We start from the raw sequence: 25,844 nt of genomic DNA, 5'->3' as shown, positions 1-25,844 counted from the left end.
TCGACAGGAACAGGTTTCCCACAGCCGGGTTTACCCCCAAGGATTTTTATGCATACTGGTTTACCCCCACTAAAATGGTAGACGAACTTGGCCTACAGCACATTTCTTGGAAAGTAACACCTTTTGTTTCAAACGCAATATTCATTTAGAAACTTTACAGCCATTTGCCAGAGAGTAACAAACATTTCCAAGAAAATGTTTCCTCTTTTTCCCGTATTTCTTATGTTGTGCTGATTCGTGTTACCACAGCGAAATTGTTATGGTTTGTGGATGACGATTTTCCGCAGGAGGTCAGGCGGAAAAATTGGTGGAAAATGAATTGTCCGTTTCTCGTAATGCGGAAAACAATACGTCGCTTTGTGAAATTTAATCGTTTCCGTAAGGGTTCGCAAAAATTGATTGTTACGCAGCAACAAATGAGCACAGTGAGTTTTCTCAACAACACATATCTTTAATCAAAGATAATTTTGCCTATCTTGTCTAGTTTGGAATTTTGACACATAAACGTCCAAGTGCAGACATTACGTTCATTAAAGTCTTCATCCAATAAGAAGGTATCCAATTTTTTCACTCTCTCGAACACAAAGGTTTAAATACTTGTACTTTAAAGAAATTAGATCTCCCAGATCGTTGCGTGGTGGATGAAGACTATAATTAACTTTAGGTCCGTAGATACAGATAAATATCATCAGTATTCTTGTGAATAACCAAATGGTGCGAAAGCTTCAATGAAAATTAGCAAGAACCGACTTTCGTTTAATTACTGATGACTTTGTTTTCCACTAATGCGTTTCATCTTGTTGCTCAACGACACAGCAAAGGGCAATTTTCAGTTTTCGGACTGTCGCCTGATTGTCGAAAAATATAATAATAATAAAAAAGCGACTAGCCTATTCTAGTTCATTTCATGTGCAAAGAATTCAGAGACACAAAATTGTCACAATTTTGCTTTTTTTCCGTTTAATGACAAGCCAGACATCCCAAATTACGTACGTACAAGATTCTCAAGATAAACTTGGATAAGAACGACCAAAACATTTATGAAGGAACTTTGATAATGAACTCTTTACATTTTCAAACTATTTACACATTCGTACACTTCACAAAGCAAATCTAATCGTGCTTGTTCTGTTTCGGTGGAGTCCCGTATCTATGGTGTGCGTCATCACTGCGTGGTTGGCAACGAAATATTTTGCCGATGACGTATTCCATGATTCTCCAAATACGCAGAACGTCCATCGGATAATTCATCAGACCCGATATAACGCAGTAATGTCTGTAGATTGAAAACACAGGTGTGAAATAATTATCACCAAGTAATATTGTTACGCCTTTTTTTCGGTTCTGCTGCAATAACGGGCTGTCAGTACCCAAATCAACTTGTATTAAAATATTAAAAGAGTAAAACGATAAAAAGGCAAGCAGCGCAGATATACAGTCGCGACACAACCACCGCTCAACACCAACTCCACCTCCAACTGCCGGCTTCTCAGCCGCGTGGGGCCACGTCCCCTCGACAATTCGTTGCAGCAAACAAGACATAGAAATATGTTATGACGTCATAAATAGGTGACAAAATAAAAACGTAACAATATGAGCCGAGTTTTAAAAACCCTTGCTCAACCCAATTTGAGTTGGGTTTATTTTACTTGGTAAAAGCACACATAGCGACACAATAGAACTTAAACAATCACCAAGCCGATGAAGCGCAAAACAGTGGAGGCCACATTTAGCTGATAATGGCTGAACGCGCTGCAGCTACACCGTATTATGAAGGGTTAGTTGTTTTTTAAACTGAGCAGTAGCCAATACACTGTTGTATAAATCATAGTACGCTAGGCCTATTTAAAGCGTTATACATCAAAGTTTTTAACTTGCAAAATATTTTAAAGGGGCAACTATACAATGAAACATCAATGCCCCCGATCTTACAGACAAACTTTACCTGTCATATGGAAGAGTGTGGTGGACGTTATGGTGGGACGGAGGAAGAAAGATGTGAATCCTCTGAAGGACCTGAGCGAACCAGGGGGCCTTCTTCTTCTGATGTGCGTATTTGTGGAACTGAGAATTCAACCCGAAGAAAAATGACGTCACGCAAGCGAAAACACACCACCAGTAGTTGGCGATGATCGATGCTGCGATGAAAATACGTCGTGTTTGTGATGCTAAACAAAATACTAGTTGTTCCTCAAGAACCTGAACCCACTGTTCTGTTGGGCAAAACGTCAACATGAATACAAGTTCTTGAATAGACAACCAGTGTTTTGTTTAGTTTCATAAACCTCTATTCATAAAAATATTATAAAGTTTCATAAAAACAGAAAAAAGAAATTAGATAGCTTTTGACCGATAACAAAGTATTGATGAGATACCAAATGCATTTGAGTTTATTTGTATCTACAAACAATTAACGAACAGCCGCCAACTAAATAGTAAAACAAATTGATTTTTAATTGGCGTTCTTATGCCTCGAAAAATGATCAGCTATCAGCGAAAAATGCGTCTGGGAAACAACAAATGAAGTTAGCTTTCCAGCTGTTGTTTTTCACGATAAACTTTGATAAAGCTCTGAAACCTAATAATAATGAGGTAATGCATTTGTTGAGGTGTTGTCACTCAAAAACACGCAATAAAAATGCCAATAACCCAGGCTGATAACTTAATTACGGAATTATGATTATTTTCTGCCAAATTGAACTGACTGGTTTCGAAGATCCGTTTAAATAACATTCTCACTGCCTTTAAACAAACAGCGGGCGTTGATCTAAGTATATTTTAGGAAAAGATATGTGTGTTTTTTGTCAGAAACACTGGAATAAAATATTAGACCCACCACTTGAAGCAAACCTCAGGTAGAGCATGACTGCCGCTAGTGGTGGAAACACCATGATTACGTCTTTCCCGTTTGTGGCATAGAAATCAGACGATCCGAACTTGTAGGGGACAGCGTGGTGGAGTCGGAACGATCGGACCACGTGCTGCAGCAGAGGGCAAAATCCGAGCGTGTGAACCGGAAGCCACGTGTCCATAAACCAGTGGTTCAACCCGGAACAAAGATCCGCGAATAGGAATCCAGCAACTGAACAAAATACGATACGTATTATGTAGATATTCAATATAAGTCCATGGGTGTAATTAGGGGTGGTGCGCTACTATGCGTATTGAACAAAAAATGAAAATATTACGTAGGCATTAAATATAAGTTGACGGGTATAAATTAAATTTGAAAGGCTAGTGCTACTATGCGTATTTGTTTAAATTTCTACTGCATTTGTCATTGAACGTTATATTGTCGGATGGAAAAGGCTGAAATACAGATATTACGTGATATTTATGTTCCGTCACATTTCCTTTAACATGCTTGGCTCTAACATAATACTATATGAAGCTTGGTTACGTACCACCCACTCATAAAAGTAAATGTCCACGGGTGTAAATTTAAAGGCTAGTGCGCTACTGTACGTATCTGTTTAAATGTTGTATTGTACGTTAATATTCCAGGCAAACCTTAATACAGATTTTACGTGATATATATGTTTACATTTGCTTGCTTGGAAATATTCTGACCACAACTTTATAAGCTCGGCAACGTACCACCAGAAAATAGATGTAATGCTCTGACACACATTAATTAGCAAGGCTTAATGATTTTATAAATAACTTTTTAGAGCTTTTTGAAACCTCATTGCCCGAAGTGTATGCTAAAGAATCTAAACTATGTGAAGGGCAAATCACGCCTTAATTAAGCCATTCCAACTTTACACAAAAAACTCGTTGTGGCACAAAACCGTAGGCTTTGCACCTTCTCATGCACATTGATTTCAAATGTTAATAAACTTTGCATTCTAATGAATTTAAAATAATCTGACAAATCGTCCTTGTTTATCGCAAATAACAGACGAGCTTGAGCACAAAAATATATACTTTATAGTTATACGAACCGAACACTGTAATAACGAGATGTGCCTGGTCGATTGGGAAGTTTGACCACAGCAAGTTCAAGTTCCAAACAGTCAGAAGAAGAAAAGTTGTCACCGTGAACTTGTAGAAGGAGTGATAACCTGAAATAAAAGTGAACTTTTTATAACCGGGTATTTCTTATCTAACACCTTTATTATAAACATTCGACGTTTTAAATCGAAAACAATTTGTTTTACAAGGTATGCCATTATCCTGACGTCGATTGTTTTTATAAAACTGCTGAATAAGCAAAACTCGGTTATACGTTAGGGTGGCAGCAATAGCTTATTTAGTAACTTTATATATTCGATAATTTCAGTTTGAACCAGCAAGCACATTAAGTCATTGGTTCCCAACTTTTATTGTTCATTCCTCCCTTTACAATCAAAGCATATTTATTCCACCCCATACTACATAGTAGATGATAAACCACACAAATATCATTTAAAATTGGATGTTTTAACAACTTCACAGGTCTTTTTATACTTTATAATGGGGTATTTTTATCAAATATTTGATAATTTCAATTTGAGCCAGCAAACACATTAAGGACCGAATGCATAAACCTGGATTATTTACTACACGGTCTGTTGATCTGTATGCGGAAACTCAACTTAAAATTAGGCTGAGCAACGCTACAGTGTTAAAGATTTGAAGGAATTGTAATTTGCCAAGGTTTGAAAAATATTTGCTAAACTGATTTAAAACATTTTAATTTGACAAAGTTGAGCAATAGCCTATTGCACGAACAAACAAATGTTGCTCTTTCAATAGGTTTTTTGAAAATAACCGTTTCTGTCTCATAGTATAGGCCTACCAGGCCCATTGAAGGCGTTAAACCGAATCAGCCGGTCACAAAGCATTCACCACCGTGATCGCTGGTCTGCATATAGACGCTTCATGGCTGATACCAGTTACGAATTTATGTTCATCTTAATTGTTTCGACGTCTCATATGAGATGCCTTCATCAGGGCAATGGATTCACAAACACAAAGTTTTTGTCAATCAAGCGATAAACATTAATATTAACCTGTCTCAAGCTATCAGGCAATTTACGCTCTATGTGTGACCTCACGGGCCGCGTTTCCTATGGCAACTTATCATCGACCATTAGTTTGACTCATGTGTAAAAAATCGGGTGCAAATCTAACGTTGTACTTTTATATCGATGGTGTCATAAGGGTCTGTCGTTGCGTTTAATGAAAAAAAGATTTTAAAACCGTGCGTTTGTGGGTCTGTAATATCTTAACGATCATATAGATAATTCTAATTTCTAAGCAATCAGAAGTATATTGTTTTGTTTGACAAATATAAATATAAGGGTCGGTTGAATGTTTGTTTAAATAAAAGATTTGGCGGACGAATTAAATCCATCATTTTTACTGAATATACAAGATAGGCGAATGTTTACGTTTATTGTCTCAATCAGTTACTTGAAAAAATTCCCCCCTGTTGCTTTTAAGGTTGCTGTTTTGCAAATTCTTGTAAAACGTGGTTCTATTCCAACGAGAAACGTGAAACAGTATTTGGATCTGTCGTGACAAATTAAATGCATTCACACCAAGTAAAACAGTTTGTTCAAATAACAAAACTTTTATCCACGTCCCAGCGCCCAAACATGCAAATCAGATAAAAACCGACTCACCGGCGTCAAAAGCCTTGTCATCTCCTTCAGCATAAGGATTACTGTCCATAACTTCATTCTTAACCCCAGGAACCATTGCAGAGTTTAAAGCAAGTCAAACACAGATCTAGAATAGCTTTCCTGCATTTTAAGTAATATTAACATGTAAAGCGTTTAAAAATTCTCACGAGAAACAAACAAGCCAATATAATTGTATACAACATGACGTTTCGACATCAACTTGTGTCATTCTCAAATGAATGAATGTAAAAACCAAAAAGCATTTAAAGCTTTTCGTAAGTATAACTGATCATCAGAATTTAATGTACAATCTCACAATATTCTGCTAAAAGCTCTAATACTCTTCACCCATATACAAGCGATTGCTGCCAGCATAATATCATGTTTAGAGCTCTTCTGGTAATTGTATTTTTATTCCGACATTTCGACGTTCTGTGCAGGTCGCCTTCATCAGGGTAAATGATTATCATCTGTATAGGACAGTGGTTCCCAAACTTTTTCATATTTTTTTCAAAACGGTCCCTCTGTCATTATTTAGAGGGCTCGCGGTCCTTAAGCCTAAATGTGTATTTCATAAAAACGAAAGTTGAATGAAGGATTTTAGCCAGTTATGCAAAATTGCGCGTAACAATCATCCAAAAACAGCATGTGACATCACAAACAGGACAAAAACATTACGATTATGCGCGAACAATTGCATTTTTGATATTTGTCATTCAATAAAGGCCATTGTTTAGCAATGGAGACAGTCGATTCTCAATTCTACTTAGATTTAAACTTATATAGTGGCACAAACTGACGCCAAATAAGATTATAGAATTACTTTAACCGCTTCGCGGTCCCCCCAAAATTGCCTCACGGACCCCTAAAGGACCGCGGACCCCAGTTTGGGAACCGCTGCTATAAGACGTCGAAACGTCGGACTTCTTCACCTATATATTGACTAAAATATCTGATCGAGAGTTTAAGGCCTGAAATTAGCCCGAAACCGAATTAAAAAAAATGTAAAAATAGCCCGAAGTGAATCGGATCCGAAAAGTTGGTGAAACTGCAGCACAAAATGTCTGTCAAGATCGTTCAATCAAACCGAGGCCAGGAAACGGCTCAAGTTACAACTCTGTCTTTATGCTTCCTGAATTTGAACCCCGCGAAAAAGGCCAAAAAAATTACAAATAATAAAAAACTCAACTTAACTCAACTCAACTCAGAATACAAACTATTTTTCTAGTTCATTCGATAAATTTTGTGAAATATAACTTATTTCGCCTGACTAGCATCTTTAGTTCCTTAAGCCACAGGGTAAAACATCAATAAAATAAGAATAAATGTTCAAGCACCCTCAGTCTACTAAAATAATAAAACAATTATTACCCTTTAACAAGTCACAAAAGGTCACCTAAAATATTCTAAATACTAAACTCGCGATCGTCCAACTCTAAACCAGTGGTTGTAAACCTTTTCGACGAATTTCCCACTTAACAGTTCAAAACATTTTTATATCTCCCAATATGCTACATAGCAGATGCTAAACCAAACAAAGATCATTTAAAATTAGGTATTTTATCAACTTCACAAGGTTATACATTCCCGTTACGACCCACTGGTCTAAACCCGCTGCACATGAACACTTCAGCGTTGACCTGAAAACCACTGTCTGTGCCTTAACTTTTTTCTTGCATGACTGTATCGGCAACTTTTACGCACAAGTTCACACAGTGTTTTCTTTCGTAATCTCATGAGCGCTTAGTTAAGCACACTTAGTCAATTTTCTGCCTAACATTGCATTTGCATCCAGGAAACTTGTATCCCAACATTAATCTACATCCTGGAACTTAACTGCTTCAGTATGTTTTGTGTCGTTACAGAGAAATTAATAACTTGGAAGTGATCCTTTACCATACGTGCACTTAATGATAAGCTGAACAGGCCACAAACTAGCATTGAAATGCATATTAGCACTTGTTTGTGTTACAGGGGGTTAGCTTCTACGCAGTGGTGGGATTCAGCCAGTTCGCACCGGTTCTATAAAACCCACGAAATTTTATGAAATCAGCGAACCGGTTAGCTTTATTGGTTATTGTCAATGGATTTACTGTCAATGAATCGACAGAATCTGCTGACAAAAAATTGAATCCCTGCTTTTAGGGCCGTTCGACTGGTCCCACCAACCAACGTTTCCCCACAGTCGTGTTTTACTCACAATACGCCACACCCACTTTCTTGTAGGCTCCCGTCACATAAAGCTTTATAATACGGTGTAGCTGCAGCGCGTTTAGTCGTTTTAACAGCTGTTTCCAGCTTGGTGGTTGTTTTAGTAAAATTATGTCGCTAGATTTTCTTCCACCAAGCGAATATAACAACTAAAAATTCAACTCTCAACTCTACACATCGTTCTTTCACAGGCGCTGTACTTTCTTATACCTGTTTTCTTTTGAAAACCTTAAAATTTCGCATAAACGCTTTGTCTGTGCATGCAACTATAACGTTAACCAACTAAACTTCGGCAAAACGTATAATTGCTTAAAACTTTCGAAGAAAATAATTTATATAGCAAAGAAAAGTACGGACCCATTTTTTTTGACCGGTGTAACAACCAAATTTCGAATAAACGCTTTATCTGTGCATGCAACTATAACGTTAACCAACTAAACTTCAGCAAAACATATAGTTCTATTAAATCTGTGTCAGAAAAGAATTTATACAGCGCACCAAAGTTCTCATTTGCAAAGCCATGTAAGTGATTATTAGCCTACCTGCAGTTCGACCTTCACTCAAAAACCATCGTCTATTTTTTCACTGCGCTGCTGGTTTTGTTTTAAAAATAGCTTGTGTCTTTTTTCTGCTGACCTAGTTGCCAGGAAACAATTTTTTCGCTGAACTGAAGGCGGAAATAAAAAAGGAAATAAAGTCATGTTCCGAAGTCGGTCGCTTGTTCGCATTTTAGAGCAGCCACAACAGATGTATTTCTGTTGAAATATCTTTCATAACAATTCAGTTTAGTATTGCGTGTATTTAATGTCACAAATGCCCGTTATAAGATAAATCCCTTACCCATGTGGACATAACATTACAATAGGCCCAAAGTTTACTTTTCTTAATTTTAAGGCCTCTTTACCCAATCTTTATATAGTTTTGCAATAAACCACATCGGTGGATTTTTAATTTTTATTGGAAAAAAATTGGAAGAAAACGTGCAGTCTAAATATTTTAGGATTTGATGTCAAAATTTATATTTACTTTACACATGATGGGCAAAAACGACACAATAGATCACAAATTTCAGCATTTCAGTACATGCTCCCTTTTTCGAAATAAATTTATTCTGTCCAGCAAATGTCGCATTGTAAACTAGTTGTACGTCACAATCACAATGTGTTTTGATGCGTAACAAAGGTGTTTTGCTGCCGCGATTTCTCTGCAAAGGTTTTCTTGATTCTAATTTCTAATTCCCGAACAATTGGTTTAGTTAGTGTCAAAAACTAATTTGCGTGTTGTTTTTCAATCGTTTTTTTTTTGCGTTTTAATTTTGTAACAACTTTGTTAGCTTGTGTCAATTTTGCGATTGTTGTTGTGAAAAAAATCGGTTTAAATTTAAGGAACTAAAAGAAGCTATATTTTGCTATGAAGTAATAATAACAACACACATGTAAAAACCGGTGATATTTATTAGTAATATCAACCATAAATAACATTTTTACCTCACCAAGTAAGGCAGGTCAGTTTGTTAGGCAAGTTCTGAAACATGAATGAAAACGTAAAAAAATATTTCTTAAATCTCAAGTGTATTAATCTAAAACTGTTTAATCCATCAAAATTTAGCAATGCACCGTGTTTTGCAATGTCCATGTGAAAAGAGCAACATTCATAAGCATCTTATTGCTTTGTCACAAAGTTATTTAAAAAGTTTGCTGGAGGAATTGTGACCATTGTTCTATGTTACTATGATTCTACTTTATATGTGATGTCACAATTGTTGCTTTTGTGACTAACGGGAAGATTAACTGTGTGACATCTATTTCTTACCAAGTTAAATTTTGTTTGCAGAATTTCACAATGATAATTTAATCCCAAGATTTTTGTGTGTTTGTTAATATGGCAGTGTCTGAACCATCATTTGAAACAGTTTATGAACAATTTGAGACAATTGGAAAGTGAGTGATTGTTTTTTTCTATGTTACAGTTAAATTACAATGTTGTGTTCTAAATTTTATGTTTAGTATGCATACTTTTTTATTATATTGTAGTCACGCTTAATGAAACTTAATCGCAAATAAGTTTGCATACATTTTACAAACCATACATATACTGAAAATATAGTATTGTTAGCAGGCATATTTCTACATACTAAAGATCTATACATATAATAAATACAATTTTTCGCAGAATTTTTTAGAGTTAGTTGTGAAAATTGTGCGGATTACTTTTACAAAGATATGGAATCAGGTTAATCCAAAATTTGACACGTTTGAAGAAGAAAATTTGTCTTAGTAATGCTAACTTGCGCTGCTAAAAAAAGTTAGAGTAAATTTATCATTGAAATCTGCAAAATGAGTTAATCAGAGCAAAAAGTTTGAGAATATATAGCTCAAACTGTGCTTTCTATTTTGTTGTTTTACACAATATTTGTTACACAGAGGTCCGTTCAGCATCGTACAAAGATGTGTCCATCGATCAACGCATCAGCAATTTGCCGTTAAAATTGTTGATGTTGCAAAATTTACATCAAGCCCTGGACTAAGTGCACATGGTATGTGATGTTTGTTTGTTGCATTCTTTGCAATTAACTAAATACACCCTGCATGTCAGTAAAACGTTGTTGTGTCATTTTTGCCTTTAAAACCCCTTTAATCTTTTGTGCTAACATGAAAAATCATTTTTGTACATAAAAAGTGATAATAAAGATGCTTCAGTTTACACAAAATTTAAAAAAATGAGATATATATTTCATCTACAAAGGCATTTACAGTCTCTAAATTAACACAAAATATATTGTAAATTAACACAAAATATATCATAAAGTCTTAAACTGAATTTTTTTTTAGATTTAAAGAGAGAAGCTAGTATTTGCCACCGACTAAAACACCCACATGTCGTTGAACTCCTTGAAGTCTACAGTTGCAATGGATTGCTCTACATGGTATTCGAATAGTAAGTGAAAAACAAAACTTATTCACATTTCACAAACTACTTGTTCGAACATTTCAGTCAAAGAGTTCAATTTTCGCTTTGTGCAGATTTATTCATAAACATCTCAAGTTGTTTCATGTAAATATAAACTATTGCTGTTGGGCAAAAAGTTTATAGAGCTCTTTTGGCAATTGTATTTTTATTCCGAAGTGTCACAATCCTATACAGGACGCGTTCTTCAGGGTAAATAACACTAAATGCGTGTAGTGCGGTGCACAATAAATAATAGAAAAAAAGAATTCTATAAAGAGCTCTATAAACTTGTTCCATGTACTTTTTGATCTGTTTTGATCTATCACAAATTTTAGATTTTAAACCCCAAAATGTAGAAATATTTTGTATAAATGCATAATAAGTTTTTAAAATTGAATGTGCAATAGATTAAAAATCCAGTCTTTTTGATTTACCAGGACATTACGATCTTAATAGTTGCTGATTAAATCAATTCCTTACTAAGCATGTTAAATTGTATATTTACGACATTCTTAATTTAAACCCATTAGTTATAAATCTCATCCCACGAGTGTTTAATCTCAATTAATGCTGCTCGTTTATTTTCAGCATGGACGGAGCTGATCTTTGTTTTGAAATCGTTAAACGAGCGAACATGGGATTCGTGTATAGTGAAGCAGTAACGAGGTACGAATATGTTCTGTACTGTAAACTGTTTATTTTCTATAATTTGCACTTTTTACCAATTGTATTGGCCCTAATTTGCTGATACAGTCCACAAAAACTTTTCTTCTGTAATTACAAGGTACGAATACGTTTTGTATACTGTTTTTATTAATTAAGATGAACATAAATTCATAACTGGGATCAGCCCTGAAGTGTCTAAGCAGACCAGCGATCACGGCACACTCATATGTAAATCACAGTACGCCAGGTCCATTAAAGGCGTCATACTGAATCAGCCGGTGATGCCTTTAATGGGCCTGGCGTACTGTCGCTGTTTTTATTAATTCACAGTTTTACCAATTAGATTGCCCCTACATTGCTCATACAGCCCACAAACACGTTTTCTTCTGCACCTTATTGTATTTATGTATGTACATTTTTAATGTGTTTGTATGTAATATTCTGATTGTTGCAACAGTATGCAGAAATGTATGTTACCAGATTTTAAAATTTGAAACTTAATTTTAAAAAAATATAACGATGTGGTGTTACTTTCCACTTGGGTCAATTAAAACACAAATAAGGTTTAAAAGTAAAAAAAAATATACTTGCTAAAAAATTTCGTTTCTTGAAAAAAATTGACTCATATCGAATTGTTGTTGAGATTGTAAATTAAACTGCCTGTTATTAAATTTAAACTTTGTCCAGTTAAAGCACAAATAAGGTTCAAAAAATAAAAGAAATTTTATATTTGATGCAATTTTGCATTTGTTAAAAACTGACATGAAACTATTAATACTGGGAAAAGGGTCATGTATAGAACCTGATTTGAAAACCTGAAATTTAAGACATAAATTTGAAAAAATACATCTTCCTGGTGTTAGTTCAGAAAAACACTTTTGTTCACCCTTTGGTTTTAAAGATATATATATTTCGCTATTACAGCATCGTCAGTATATTATTCAAATAGAATCTTCCTGTTGTTGCTTTTAAATTTGGGTCAGTAAAAACACAAGGTACACATACCAAGAAATTGTATACTTTTGTATTTGTTGAAAACTGTATTGAACTATGAATATTGGGGTTAACCAACAGTTCAACCACTGAATCTGTTCCAACCCTCGAGGTGAAATAGAGTTCACATTTAAGCTACGCACAATTAAATTAAAACCTGCCATTTAATTCCCCACGGACAAGTACATGATTTGTACATGCTACCTACAAGCTATTTACTGCATATTAGCCGCAGATTAATGGATTGATTGGTCCTTTGGGATATAAATTCTATTTTCATGGCAGTTCCTCAGTAGGCCACTGTCTATTATCAGAGTAAACAACCCTTACATGACATGAAACCCAGTAATAATTTATATAAAACATATTGTACGTTTAATTCAATAATATTTATAGTTTTAACTACAATTCCATTTTGTTTGTATAAGTTTGTTTGGCAAATGACAAACGTCATAAATTTGCTCGATTTCATACATGAATGTTTCTCAACCTTGAGCCCACTGACTATTATGACGTCATGAAAGGTTTTTGGAGACCCTGACCTTTTTACAAAATATAAATATGTTCAAGATGAACATAAATTCATAACTGGGATCAGCCCTGAAGTGGTCATGCAGACCAGCGATCATGGCACACTCATATGTAAATCACAGTACGCCAGGCCCATTGAAGGCAATATACCGAAACAGTCATATATGTATAATCCTTTATTATTTACCCAAGAGCATGTGTCATTGTGGCAAATTCAGTTTCAGTTTCAAATTAATTGATGTATGATGTGTGTTTGCCTCCAATATGTTGCTGGGGATATTAACCGTGCTCACACAAATATATCTTTGTTTGCAGTCACTACATGCGACAAATTCTAGATGCCCTTCGCTACTGCCACGAACAGAATGTAGTTCATAGAGATATCAAGGTATGTCGATCATTTGCTCAGCTTCCATCTGTGGTATGGTATTAGTTACACAACACTGAACATGTGGAAATATTAATTTTTAATGAAGAGGAGTTTTTGTTCAGATGACCATTTATATATATACTGGTTTTCACCACAAAATGTCAATTTCTTGTTCAAACAATTTTGAATTTTACTAAAACTGTTTAAAAAATCTGATGACATAATGGTTAAGTCATGAATATACAATGGAATTTTTGTCAGCAATTTTAGGGAAAAATATTACAAAATTTTGCAATGATTTGCACTGTTTAAAATTTATAGTACTTGTAATTGTAAATGTGCTTGGATTTAAAATAGGAGTCCTGGCTTTGAAAAACTTACAAAGTTATAATATCAGTAAAATTTTTGAGTAAATTGAATTACTGTTTGTATTATCTAATGGCAAACATTTGGGAAATTTGTTGTACATTTGTCTGTGTGAAACCATTAAGTCTATGTAAAAACTGACCTCAAGAACATATACTGAGGTATTTTCTTGCGTTCTGGGGTCGCTTACTCAAAAGTTTTAATAATTAATCCTTTAAAAACAATGCTCCCACAAGTAAACCTCGTGTGGTGGGGAGTATTTGTAACTTTGTCTCTTCACTAAAATAAACTTCTATTTCTGGCAAGCAGGTTAAGCTTTATCTCGTCCTTATATTTTTTGGGTAATAATAGAAACTGTTTTACACATAATTCAAGTTTTAGTTGTTTAAATATTATTTACTATTGAACAAGTTATTTGTCTACTAGTTTTTATGTACGTTTTAGCAAAAAAAGTTTTTTAAGTACACCTGGATTGGACTAAATACTGAAATATCTGTTGATATGTGGCACATAATAATAGCATAATCACTATTGGACAATGTGTTGTTAAAAAAAATGTTTTATAAGCCCTCATGTATCGAACCACACACTAGGGTATCTCTTTAAGTGTGGCACTTGTATTTGTATCAGGATTTTGTTTTAAGCTATGTGTATAGCAAGCACAACATCCATGTAACAAGTTATTTACCCAACTTGTGTTAAACATGAAATTACAAAAACTCTCCATGTATTCACTTGTACAGCAAACGAAAAGCATTTCTAAAATTTAGTAGGATTCAATATGTGTCCACATATACAGTTGTATGAATCCAAGCAATAGGTTTGCCGTGTTGCGACATACATTGTCCTTCAAATTTATAGATTTGTTTTTGTGAGAAGTTCATGTATCATATTTTAGTAAACTGTTATTTAAATTTTTTCGGGTGGCACAATTTCTATGTTTTCGAAAACCAATATATGGCCAAGCATGTAATAATTCCTTTAATTTTTGGCCACTCTCGAAGTGATACTTTTATTTCTCTTTAGGTTAATGGACATGTAACACTTTATTATGTTAACAACAATATGATTTTATGTTCCAGCCTCATTGTGTCTTGTTAGCTTCGAAGGAGAATTCTGCAGCAGTTAAGTTGGGAGGGTTCGGACTTGCGACCGAAATTGAAGACAACGGTTTCATCACTGGAGGTCAGTATACAATGCATTTCTGTTTCTCCAGTCAGTTCCAATATATTTATGTCCGACATATTCTCTATAATTTGTTTGTGAAATTTAACCCCCTTTTTTAATAGACACCATGCCTGTGAAAAATTAGCTCTTTTCCCGCTTCCTCTAAAATGCATTATTCCATTCATAGCTTCGTAAAGCTACATGTCACCTATATGTAGCTGCATCACCAGCAATGCTATTAAATTGTTTTATATAACATTTCCCTGTTCTGTTACAATTCTTGTCATGATTTCCACCTTTCATATATTATATATATATGATATATATTACAAGGTGGAAACGTTTATTTCTAGGTTAAAATCAGTTAGTTATCACATATCGCTGCTTGTCACATATATGTGGTTACATCACCAGCAGTATATTTGCTGGATCTGATGTACATGTTACAAAAATAAGGGTTTGAATTAAAATCACTTGTCACTACTAAATTAGCAGGTCCCATGTGCATGTGTCTGGAATATGCGACTCAAATGTAATTTTCTTTAGCAGATTTTTCACTAAATTGGTAACAACAAAACGTTTTTTTAAACCATACATTTAAATCAGGGGGGGGGGGGGCAACCTGCAGCCCGCAGGCCAAATGTGGCCCTCGATTAGAGGTGTTGGCCTTCTGAGATGTATGGATTTCAAATGTACTGGCAAACGATTACAATTATTATATATTTGTGAGCAGATTAATGCGCCTGATGCTATTTTACTGTGCAATTTGTGGCTATAATCAAATGCGAATTTTTGCTTGTAGTTAAGCATATTTGGTAAGCAACAAAATAAAATCACTTTGTGTTATATAAAGGTGTGGCCCGTGATCTAGTTTTGGCAATTGTGTTTGGCTCCATAGTAACAAAGGTTGCACACCCCTGATTTAAACATATATTTGGTTTTCTTCCAGTTTTTTTCTGTTCAAGTCATTGTATGTGAAAAAATATTTTTTTAACAACATGACAACCTCTGTTTGATACTAACCTTCAAATTTTTTCAGGCAGCGTAGGCACCCCTCACTTTATGGCCCCTGAAATGATGCGAGGGGACCCTTACGGCAAGCCAGTGGATATATGGGGGTGCGGAGTAATGATGTTCATTCTCGTCAGTGGAAGTTTGCCTTTCTACGGGACTCGACAGCGTTTGTACGAATCAATCACACAAGGAAAATATAAGGTAATATGTTACCTTGTGCATTGCAGCTAAATTTTGCTGGAAAATCCTGTTGGGAGACCTAAATTTCCTGGCATCAATTAGCCATTCTGTCACACAACAGTTCTTGCTCGCAGTTCTTCATTCATTGCTCTGATGAAGCCCTACCGCTCTGGTGGGCGAAACGTTAGCGAATACAAGTTCTGAAAACAATAACCAGTATTTTGTTTAGCATTACACCGGTTGAACGACAAATTTGTTAAACAACGGTTCTGTTAAACTCCTGCCCCAGTGTACAGTTTTTGTTGTGTACAATGTAGTTGTTTGTTATGAAGCATCAAGCCAATAAGTGATAGATGTTTGTTAATGTGAAAGTTTGGAAAAAGACTTCATCATCTTTAAATGTTTGTTGCCAAAATTCCCACATCAAATGGCTGTTGCATACAGATGTTGTGCATTTATGTTAAATTTTGCTTGTGTACACATCTAATCTTTGATGCCGTTCAATACAGCATATTGGTCAACCAAATTTCAATGGACACAGTGTTACATTGATCTGCATTTACATTAAACTTTTGCCTAAAATAAGCAGCATTTTTTTGTTGCTCATCGTTTTAAAATAAATGGCACATAAAGTCATTATAATATCAGAATATAAACACAAGGCTTGCTTTCTTTAAATCAGTGGTTCTTAAACTTTTTTATTGTTGGGGCCAAATGGTATTTTTATGGGTCCCCTTCCCTGAAGGGGACACATATTGTTTTTGTCCGTATTTTTTTTTTCTTTTTTTCTTTTTTCTTTTTTCTGTCTAACGCCGGTTTGTGAGACACGTTTGGTTAAGAAAGAGTGCTTCAAATTTATTCAAATTTACAGGGATGTTAGATAATAATCCAAATTTGATCCTCCTGAAGTTTGACCCAGCGGTTCACCCACAGGCCCCCTAAACGTAAAATTTTTAACGCTGGTTTGTAACGCTCGTTTGGTAAAGAAAAAGTGTTTCAAATTTATTTAAATTTGGACATATGTTAGTTATCAATCTGAACTTGATCCTCTAGAAGTTTGACCCCAAATGACCCAGCGGTTCACCCACAGGCCCCCGAAACGTAAATGTGTCTAACGCTCGTTTGGTCAAGAAAGACACTGTAGGCAGAAGTACCAAGAAAGTAACTCACTGGTTTACGATAGCGGGAGGGCTCAGCTTGACGTCGGACAGACGTTTTACGAGACGTCGTTTCAGTGATTAGAAATCAGCTGTTTTGCACAGCAATGCTATGTCGTTTTATTAAGTTATCACTCACATTTTTAGTTTTGGCGAAGGTTTTACACCTATGACGTGATTTAAGCCTAATAACCGTGCTTCGGTTTTGTATATGTCAAGAAAAACTTTGTTTTTCAAAGAAAAGATGAAAAAATTAACTTGACTTTTTTGCCAAATAAATGTTTTTTTAAATGCTCGTTGTCAGGTTGGCCGCCGCATGATCACGGGTTACTTAAGGTCAACTAGTCGGTATTACAAACACAGTTCAACTTTCTTCATAACGTAGCGTTTTTTGACAATTAATTTAGGACTCAATACTCAAGGCATGTATAAATTAGGCTTAACAGTATTGTTGAACATTAAGGACGGCATGCTATTGAAAACGGTGTCAAAAGATCAAACAGTCGTTTGGCGTGTGCACACTGAGAGGTTACTACAGGTCAATGGTACTCGTTTTGCGAAACAAAGTTAAATGAAAAACAATTTGTTATGTATACACTTAATAATAGTGCAAAAAGAATACGAACTTTCTAAAAATTTGTCCTTAAGAATCTAAAAATCACCGCAACATTTGTTTACTGTAAATCCGCACAAACGCGCGTATGGGGACCCATTTTTTTTTGTTAATAAAAACAATCATATGTGTAGATCAAATGATGTGTATAGTAAATTGGAAAATATCGTATAGAATATATAAAATGGAAGTATATCAGAAAGCCACCCTTCTAGTTTTAAGTGTGTAGGGAGGCGCAAAAAAACAAAACCTTGAGAAAATCACTGAAGATTATAACTTTGAAAGCTAAAATAGCAATGTTTGGTGGTTTTCTGAGGTCTGGTGCGAACCGCAAAATAAGTAGTTGGGAATCGCATGCGGCCCCAAAAACCGAGTTTGAGAACCACTGCTTTAAATCACCAACTCTGTGGTTTTGTTTTGTGTTTTATTGTCAGCAGCCCTATTGGACTTTGTTCCCATGACCCTATTGTGTCTTGTTGATTTACTTTAACACACATCACATAGGGAACCTGCTCTACTTTGACTGTTTGTGCACTTCCTTGTGTTAAATAAGTCTATAATGTACACAGAGAGAGCTAAAATTGGGCTATAATTTTTCATTGTTGATATCTTGTTATCATTCCTTCTTGCGACTCAAGTAACTGATGTGGCCTTCATATCACTGATGATGGCATGAGCATTTGCCGGAATGTTTGAACAATAAAGCATGTCGTTTTTTACGTCTATTTGGGCCGTTATTTTCACCATTAAACTTATCAACAGATCCGTATATAGTGTTCCTTGTTAGAACTGTTTCACAAAAATAGGTTTGAAAAATGCAAAATATATTTTTTGTGTTGACTTTGTACCCAAATATGTTATTTGACCAAATATGTTATTTATTTGACTAAAAGGCCAAAATGTTAATAAAACCTTGCCTTATGCCAGGGGTGGTACATGTGTTAAAAAGTCATCCTTTGGTTATAAATGCATTATTTTTATAAATATTATGGGAATGGTAGATCCTAAAAGTTTGCTTGAAAAGTCGATCTAGGGTCAGAAATGAGAGACACCCCTGTTCTGAGTTGCAGTAGATAATGTGATTTATGATTTTGTGTGTGGACTTCTCTTGTAACATCAGTTTTTAATCTTACAGTCAATGATTTGAGCAGTATCTGACCCTGTAACAGGAAGCATACTTACTGACAATCACTGTGTTGCTGTAAATATTATTCTAAATATGTAAATTTTATTTTATTGTTGTTTTAATTCATGTTTTTACAGAGCCAGTTAGGTGAAATATATATTTTTTCTTGAGTATTATCGACTGATTCTGTTTCATTGGAAACCGGTTTCCATATTTAGAGTTATACTTAAAAAAAACAGTCGCTAAATATGCTGCCTGTCAGAGGGTCAGATACCGCTCAATTAAATTTTTCTAAGTGTAAATATTATTGTTTTTACTTCATGCTTTTACAGAAACAAAGCCAACATGCTAAATGTATTCTCAAGTTTGTTTCAATATATTTTTAATCTTTTGCAGATGAATCCGAAGCAATGGGAAACAATCAGTCCGTCGTGTAAAGATCTCATCCAACGAATGCTTACGCTCGACCCCAACGAGAGGATAACAGTGTTTGAGTGCCTTAACCATCCCTGGATCAAAGAACGGGACAGATACGCTCCAAAAGTTCACCTCAACGATTCTGTGGAGCAACTGAAAAAATTTAACGCCAGAAGAAAACTGAAAGTAATTGCCAAACAAACTAAACAATATATATTTTAGCACATATAAGCTATTGCTGCCAAGCATAGTATCAAGTTTATAGAGCTCTTCTGGCAAATGTAGTTTTATTCCGACGTTTCGACGTCCTATACAGGTCGTCTTCATCAGGGTAAATAACACTGAATGCGACTAGAGCAAAGGAAAAAAATTGTGTTGTTGCGTTGTGACATGCTTGTGTTTTATTCTGTATTCCTTTATTTATCGTGCACTGTACTAGTCGCATACAGTGTTATTTACCCTGATGAAGATGACCTGTATAGGACGTCGAAACGTCGGAATAAAATTACATTTGCCAGAAGAGCTCATTGAACTTGATATATTTTAGCAATCAAAAATTTTGGCAAAAAATTGAACAATCGAAAAACATTTTTTACAGGAATTAAAACTTTGAAAGTTGTTCTGTAAATAACATATTTGTCCTTTTTTAGTGTGGTTCATATTCACTGTGATAAATATACATTTACAGCAACTAACCATGCACTATTTTAGAGTGAATACAACATATAAATTGATAATCAACAGTAGATCTCAGTACCTCTGGCCTATTGATCATACTGAATCAGCCAGTCACCAAGCATTCCCAAATACAAAAGTCTGATTACTCGTCAATCTGGCTATCCCTACTATGAAGCTGACATGTGCAGCATACGAGGCAGGCAATGGTGCTTGTGATTCGACTTTCAGCGGTTTCTCCACTAAACCTGTGTAGCTCAGTTGGTAGAGCGCGAGTCCCGGAAAGACTCCTGTCATGGGTTCGAATCCCACTGCAGGCTATCAAGTTATTCTAGCCTATGCCTTGTCATGTGGTGAATGGTTGGGTAACCTGCTGATTCGGTATAAAGCCTTCAAATGGCTGGACGTTGTTCTGATTAATACAAGAGTATCAATGAATTTACGCAAAAAACACTAATTTTCTTTCATATAAAATTGTTTTTTACAATACTAGCGAGTAACACCAATTTTTTTTATTGCCAGGGTGCTGTTCTAGCGGCGGTGTCGAGCGTCAAATTCACGTCATTCTACAGTGACCCACCACTAGATGGCGATGATGCCTTGTTGTTTGAAGAACAAGATCCAACTTCGTCAGGTTAGTAATGTATTGTGATGTAATAAGCTCTTCCGTCACAGCGTGTTTAGATTTTACAATTGGGGAGTAGAAATGTTTAAAAATGTGAACAATGGGTGTAAACGTAAACAAAGATGCCCTTTTTGGGTTTTATTTGTTGACTGATTTTGATTAGGAAGCACTGTTGCTTCGTCAATTATTCTTGCAGATAATTATGGGTATGTAGTCAGCAATCGTCAACAAAAAGATGCCTACTACTTGCTGGCATGATCCTGTAACAAACACTAAATGTCACACATCTGTGAAGTACTCAAGTGCGATTCCCTGCCGTGGAAGTTTAGTGCCAACAGTTATAAATAAAGCCACAGCTCGTTGTGTGTCAGTTTGTCACAAATACAAGAGACATACCAGCTACTTAAAGATGGAAGAAGCACAACATTCTAACTTAGCCAGGTTAACTTATGCCAATTTAATGGTGACGAGAGATTGCCATTGTATGACTACACTAGCCAATACGGCTTTTCTCTTGTCACCAGCTGTACTGATGAGATTTTTTTTGGTCGAAACAGAATGTGCTGACTTCATCTTTGAATTAACATTAATTTTAACATTTTTGTTTCTGCTTATTTAGGAGCAGTCGCTCATGTTTTGGATAGCCTTGAAGAAATCCATGCCTTGTCTGACGGAGCAGAAAATGACCTTGAATTTCTCCAAAGTCTCCTTGACGACAAATCATTGTACAGTATGCTTGAGGTAGGTTCATTTTGTTTCTTTTTGAAAAATCTAGCGGCACAAATTAAATCATAAAAATAGCATGCTTTTTTCTCAAACATGTCCTGAAATAAATATTTCATTGAAATATTCCCAATCAGGCATATGAACAAGGGCGCATTGCTCGAAAAACTCTTTCTGTTTGAACGTTTATTGTGTTTTCTGATGTCGTTCGTTACAAACAATTCTGCTGCTTATATTAACACTGTAAGACACTGATTTTAAAATTTGCTTGAACAGTACACGCTGTTGTCACCATGTTCGTGCATTATGTTAAGCAGATAAGATACTCGTAAGTTGTAGCAAGCTGAACTTTTGCCAATCATTAACTACAAAGTACAAGCCAGCTTTCATAAACCTAATATTTAGCTAATGTTATTAAGTATTATGTCAGACAGCTTGCAGAAGGAAGACAGTGTGTAACTTTTGCTAAATTTTAGTATTTGATCAGTTTAATCAGTTTCATTTATAAGTTTGTATTTAATATTTGTTGGACTGCAAATTTGGAATTTTGTTGAGTTAAGTTGAGTTTATTTTGCTTGTTAAAACAATCTTAAGAGTATTGCAGTAAAATATTTACCAAGCTGGAGATAGTTTTACAACATTAAGACATTCTATGAAGCAGGTGTTCCCAAACTTTTTTGGCTTGTTGCCCAAATGTCTATTTAATAGCGATTCCTGGCTCACCACGTGCTGAAATTTGGGCACAAACACAAAAATAACTCAAAAACAGGCGAATTTTTCTAGCAATTCATTTTTAATGAAATACATGCTCCTGAAATTTGGTTACAAGATTCGGAATTCTTTGCAAATATTATGTTTTTCAAAACAAAGCGCATAATATCTACAATATAACAAAACAGTAGAATCTGTTCAAATGGCTCTGTTGCCCATTGAAAATGTCTTGGTGGCCTAGTACTGGACCATGGCCCAAAGTTTGGGAACCACTGATCTAAAACATGACAAGGTAGAGGGCACAATTGGTTGGAGGATGGTAAATGCGCTGCAGCTACGCCGCTTTATGTAAAACGTATGCGCTAATAATTAAAGCATTGGCTGTTGTTTGCAACAAGTAACTTATCAAGAAACATGTGGAGAATATATCTTAGTGGTTTGATGTGATGATGTTTTTGCCCACATGCTTGTAGGGAGTTACACCACAACGCTATTTCTCACATGTTGCGATTAGCAATTGTCATTCTCATATCAGCATTTTGCATCACATGCGTTAACCACATGCAGGGCACATGCTGTTATTAAATTACCTCGCTCCTCACATACAAATGTGTGATCAATATAAGAAGCACCAGAACAGCATGTGTTGCAATGCATTGTGTTAGAAACTGTAGACAAGAGACACGTAGTTACCGTTCTTGTAGTGAATGAATCGTATTTAGCTTGTGCAGTAATAGGTTGCAACACAGTTTGGGCTACTTAAGAAGAGCCAGTTAATATTACTTACAGCGAACTGAAAAGTTTTTTTTTAACATTATCTTTTTATCAATTTGAAAATTTCATTCATTTAATTTGTCTCAGTATTGGTTTTAAAGTTTGACATAAAATTTGTGTAAACAGCCGCAATAAGAAAAAGAATCTATTTCACAAGATGGACTGATGCATTATTTCAATTTCCTTTCAATTGTTTGAGGAAATAGCAAGCAAATAAAAGTTCAATTTACAAAAGCCAATTTTTCTGATGTCTATAAAACGCAGACTCCTTGCGACTATTATATTGATGTTTCATTTAGTTTTACATTTCTTGTTTATTGCAAACTCGTATATAAATGTGAAGAAACATGGTTTATTTCCAGTTTAATCGAGGCAGGCTTGTGGTGCACTAGGCAATTTTTGTAGTTTCAATTGTGACAAAACAATGGAAATAAAGGTTGATAAACATCGCGCGACTAAACCTTCCTTCGAGGGAACATTTGGTTTTGAAGATTGTTTTATTAGAAGGTGGGAAAGTGCTCAAAAGTTGACACAAATTTATTTGGAAACCCCGCACAGGTGAGAAGCTGTTTAAATTTCGACATAATTTTTTTATCGCCAAAAAAATATAAATTTTGTGTAATTTTTCCAGATACAGACAATCTCCCTCTATACAGCGGAGTATGTCGCCGAAATTTTCAAGAAAGTTGGAAAAACCTGTCAAAATCCCACCACCGGGTGATGCTAAAGACTCACAACTTGCAGAGGAGAGAGTTCCGCTGCTCAAAACATCACCGTGGAAGGTAAGTGACCACTAGGTGGGGTGCTTGAATGTGAAATTAGCAAATCCCAAAAAAATTGTCGTCTTTGTTTTTAGGAATATCCGGGTAAAGCAGACAACACTAAAAATTCATCCAATCAAAATGTGCCGACCATCAACACTCCAGTTCCGGTGCAACTACAAAATATTCGCAACGAAAATTTGCTGCATACTTCTCCACATGGTGGCAGTATTGACAGTTTGCCGCCGCCTCCGAGCCCACGGTCGCTGCAGAAAAGTTTGGGAGATTGATAATCGTGAAATAGACACTACAATGTAAATTGAAACATCGTTTGTGTAAAGCTTTTTCAACATCTTTTTGCTCAACTTGCATTAAATTAGACCCACATGTTGTCTTTATTTCTTATTTTTCTTTAATCTCTAGTTTAATTTTTTCCTCTGTTGTTATTGGAATTGCGTCATTTTTGCCGATAATAGATGAGTATTTAAACATGGTCATTTTACTGGAATGGCCAGTGGTGGGATTCATCTGGCTCGCACCGGTTCTATAGAACCGTCTCACGAAACTTTATGAGATCAACGAACCGGTTAGCATTACTGGTTACTGTCAATGGACTTTTTGTAACAGAACCGGCTGAAAAATATGACTTTTTTGATACAACCGGCTTACAAAAAATTTGAATCCCACCACTGAGAATGCCAGCTTAAGCTATTTACCATTTCGTAGAGTGGTGTTTTATTTATTGAAACTGGAATTTATTGCACTAAGTCGCAGGTTTTCAAATTTGTGTTTTTTCATTTAGCTGTTTTTGAAAATAAAACTTCCAAGTTTATTTAATAAATTTATTCCCCAACATTAAAAAATTGCTGAAATATATTTACTCTTGAAGCATGGCAAATACAACCTTTAAAACCTCTATATTACATATCTACTGCAATATTGTTTGAAGAACTAAAACAGGGTTCTCGCGGGCATGGAAAACCTGGAAAAGTTATGGAATTTAAATTTGTATTATTTAAGCCTGGAAAAGTTTTGAAAAAGACTAACTTTTGCAAAAGTCCTTAAAAAGTATGGAATTTGGCGGCTGTTTTACCCTGAAAATGCCAGATAGAGATGGGAAAAGTATGGTAAATTGGCTGCATATTCCAAAGCCTCTTTACTAGTTTTACTATGGGAATTGCTTGATTTTTTTCGATAAAGGTTATGAAAATTTGGGGTTTTTTTTCTTAAAAAGTTTTGAAGAAGTCATGGAATTTATAAACGAAAATTGCGCGGGAACCCTGCTAATACTACGAGACCAGAAAACTTCTGTCAAGTCAACTTTAACATTGTGATTCATTAATTTTGTTGGAATGCAAATGTCAGTTTAGGCAAATATTGTTTTGTGCTTGTTTTACGATATATCGTGGCATGTAAAAAATTGATAATGTTATTGTTTTGTTCTCAAAAGTGTACAAATAAAAATTATAAGACTTTTTGTAACAGAACCGGCTGAAAAATAGGAGTTTTGTGATAGAACAGGCTGACAAGAAAATTGAATCCCCCCACTGATCAAGGTCACATGGCAATTATACAAATAAAAACTAACTTGGAAACATAACAACTGTTTTTTTGCGGATTGATCTTTAAATAGAAAAAATAGAAAGACGCTTTTACAGTTTATTGAAGTGAGTAAACCTGGCTAAATGCAATAACTGTATATTTAATTCAAAATAAATTTGAAAAAGATTAATGCATTATCCATTGTGACATCACACTTACCTCATAATGATTTAATCAATACTCACTGTTTTGTCATTATGGAGTTAATTACTTTCAATTCCCATTGGCGCAGTTTCATTTAGAATTACTTTCTTCTGCAGTAGTTTGTTACCAGGGTAAAACTGGTTCGAGCCAGTTTGCAGTTTTGTTCATTCAAAGTAACAGTTTAGTGTAGTAAAAAAAAAGCTATTTGAAGAGCAGAATTTAAGTTGACAAGCTGAAAGTATATTGTTTAAACATAGTACATTGTTTTTTTTTTCATATAAAAACAGCCCTTTTTGTAGTTTATCTTTTATATAGTGCACAATTTAATCAATGTTTTAATTACATTAATAGTTAGTGTAACAAAGGTTTTTTTTAAGTTAGTTGAAGAGCAGAAAGTATATTTGCAAAACTTTTTTCTTCTTTTTTATGTGTAGTTTATCTTTTGTATATATAGTGCACA

At 35.0% G+C, this 25,844-nt stretch overlaps 3 protein-coding genes across 7 annotated transcripts in view; 2 read left to right on the top strand and 1 right to left on the bottom strand.

The window, feature by feature from the left end:
- Window positions 1-943: 943 nt before the first annotated feature.
- On the bottom strand, window positions 944-5,725 carry LOC145229101 (plasmanylethanolamine desaturase 1-like). Its single transcript, XM_080094367.1, has 5 exons — window positions 5,610-5,725; window positions 3,945-4,064; window positions 2,837-3,082; window positions 1,946-2,138; window positions 944-1,276 (listed from the first exon to the last, which is right to left on the bottom strand). Exons 1-5 carry the CDS (start codon window positions 5,683-5,685, stop codon window positions 1,114-1,116), a joined length of 798 nt encoding a protein of 265 aa, XP_079950493.1. The 5' UTR covers window positions 5,686-5,725; the 3' UTR covers window positions 944-1,113.
- A 3,909-nt stretch (window positions 5,726-9,634) lies between these two features.
- LOC145230188 (peripheral plasma membrane protein CASK-like) overlaps window positions 9,635-25,844 on the top strand; it is a 90,142-nt gene continuing 73,932 nt past the window's right edge. For all 5 annotated transcript variants that reach the window (XM_080095576.1, XM_080095575.1, XM_080095574.1 and 2 more), the window contains exons 1-10: window positions 9,635-9,760; window positions 10,244-10,356; window positions 10,652-10,757; window positions 11,358-11,435; window positions 13,275-13,347; window positions 14,778-14,880; window positions 15,902-16,077; window positions 19,349-19,555; window positions 20,567-20,678; window positions 21,289-21,410. In XM_080095576.1, coding sequence (XP_079951702.1) covers window positions 9,702-9,760; window positions 10,244-10,356; window positions 10,652-10,757; window positions 11,358-11,435; window positions 13,275-13,347; window positions 14,778-14,880; window positions 15,902-16,077; window positions 19,349-19,555; window positions 20,567-20,678; window positions 21,289-21,410 — 1,149 coding nt within the window. In that variant the 5' untranslated portion in view covers window positions 9,635-9,701. The remainder of the gene's footprint in view (window positions 9,761-10,243; window positions 10,357-10,651; window positions 10,758-11,357; window positions 11,436-13,274; window positions 13,348-14,777; window positions 14,881-15,901; window positions 16,078-19,348; window positions 19,556-20,566; window positions 20,679-21,288; window positions 21,411-25,844) is intronic.
- Window positions 21,417-25,108, top strand: LOC145230191 (uncharacterized). Its single transcript, XM_080095579.1, has 3 exons — window positions 21,417-23,435; window positions 23,509-23,659; window positions 23,734-25,108. Exons 1-3 carry the CDS (start codon window positions 23,302-23,304, stop codon window positions 23,926-23,928), a joined length of 480 nt encoding a protein of 159 aa, XP_079951705.1. The 5' UTR covers window positions 21,417-23,301; the 3' UTR covers window positions 23,929-25,108.

This window comes from Phallusia mammillata, chromosome 5, assembly GCF_965637545.1.
Source record: "Phallusia mammillata chromosome 5, kaPhaMamm4.hap1.1, whole genome shotgun sequence".
NCBI classification, from domain to species: domain Eukaryota; kingdom Metazoa; phylum Chordata; class Ascidiacea; order Phlebobranchia; family Ascidiidae; genus Phallusia; species Phallusia mammillata.
The sequence above is the reverse complement of the archived record's forward strand: the minus strand, read 5'-3'. Positions and strand labels throughout refer to the sequence as shown.

Bases quoted from the DNA above. Each gene is read 5' to 3' on its own strand.
- LOC145229101 (XM_080094367.1), bottom strand. From the start codon at position 5,685: ATGGTTCCTGGGGTTAAGAATGAAGTTATGGACAGTAATCCTTATGCT. The intron at 2,139-2,836 runs GTGGGTCTAATA...TTTTCATCGCAG, and splicing joins CCTGAGGTTTGCTTCAAGTG to CATCGATCATCGCCAACTAC. The intron at 1,277-1,945 runs GTAAAGTTTGTC...TTCAATCTACAG, and splicing joins CACACTCTTCCATATGACAG to ACATTACTGCGTTATATCGG.
- LOC145230191 (XM_080095579.1), top strand. From the start codon at position 23,302: ATGGAAATAAAGGTTGATAAACATCGCGCGACTAAACCTTCCTTCGAG. The intron at 23,436-23,508 runs GTGAGAAGCTGT...TAATTTTTCCAG, and splicing joins TATTTGGAAACCCCGCACAG to ATACAGACAATCTCCCTCTA. The intron at 23,660-23,733 runs GTAAGTGACCAC...CTTTGTTTTTAG, and splicing joins TCAAAACATCACCGTGGAAG to GAATATCCGGGTAAAGCAGA.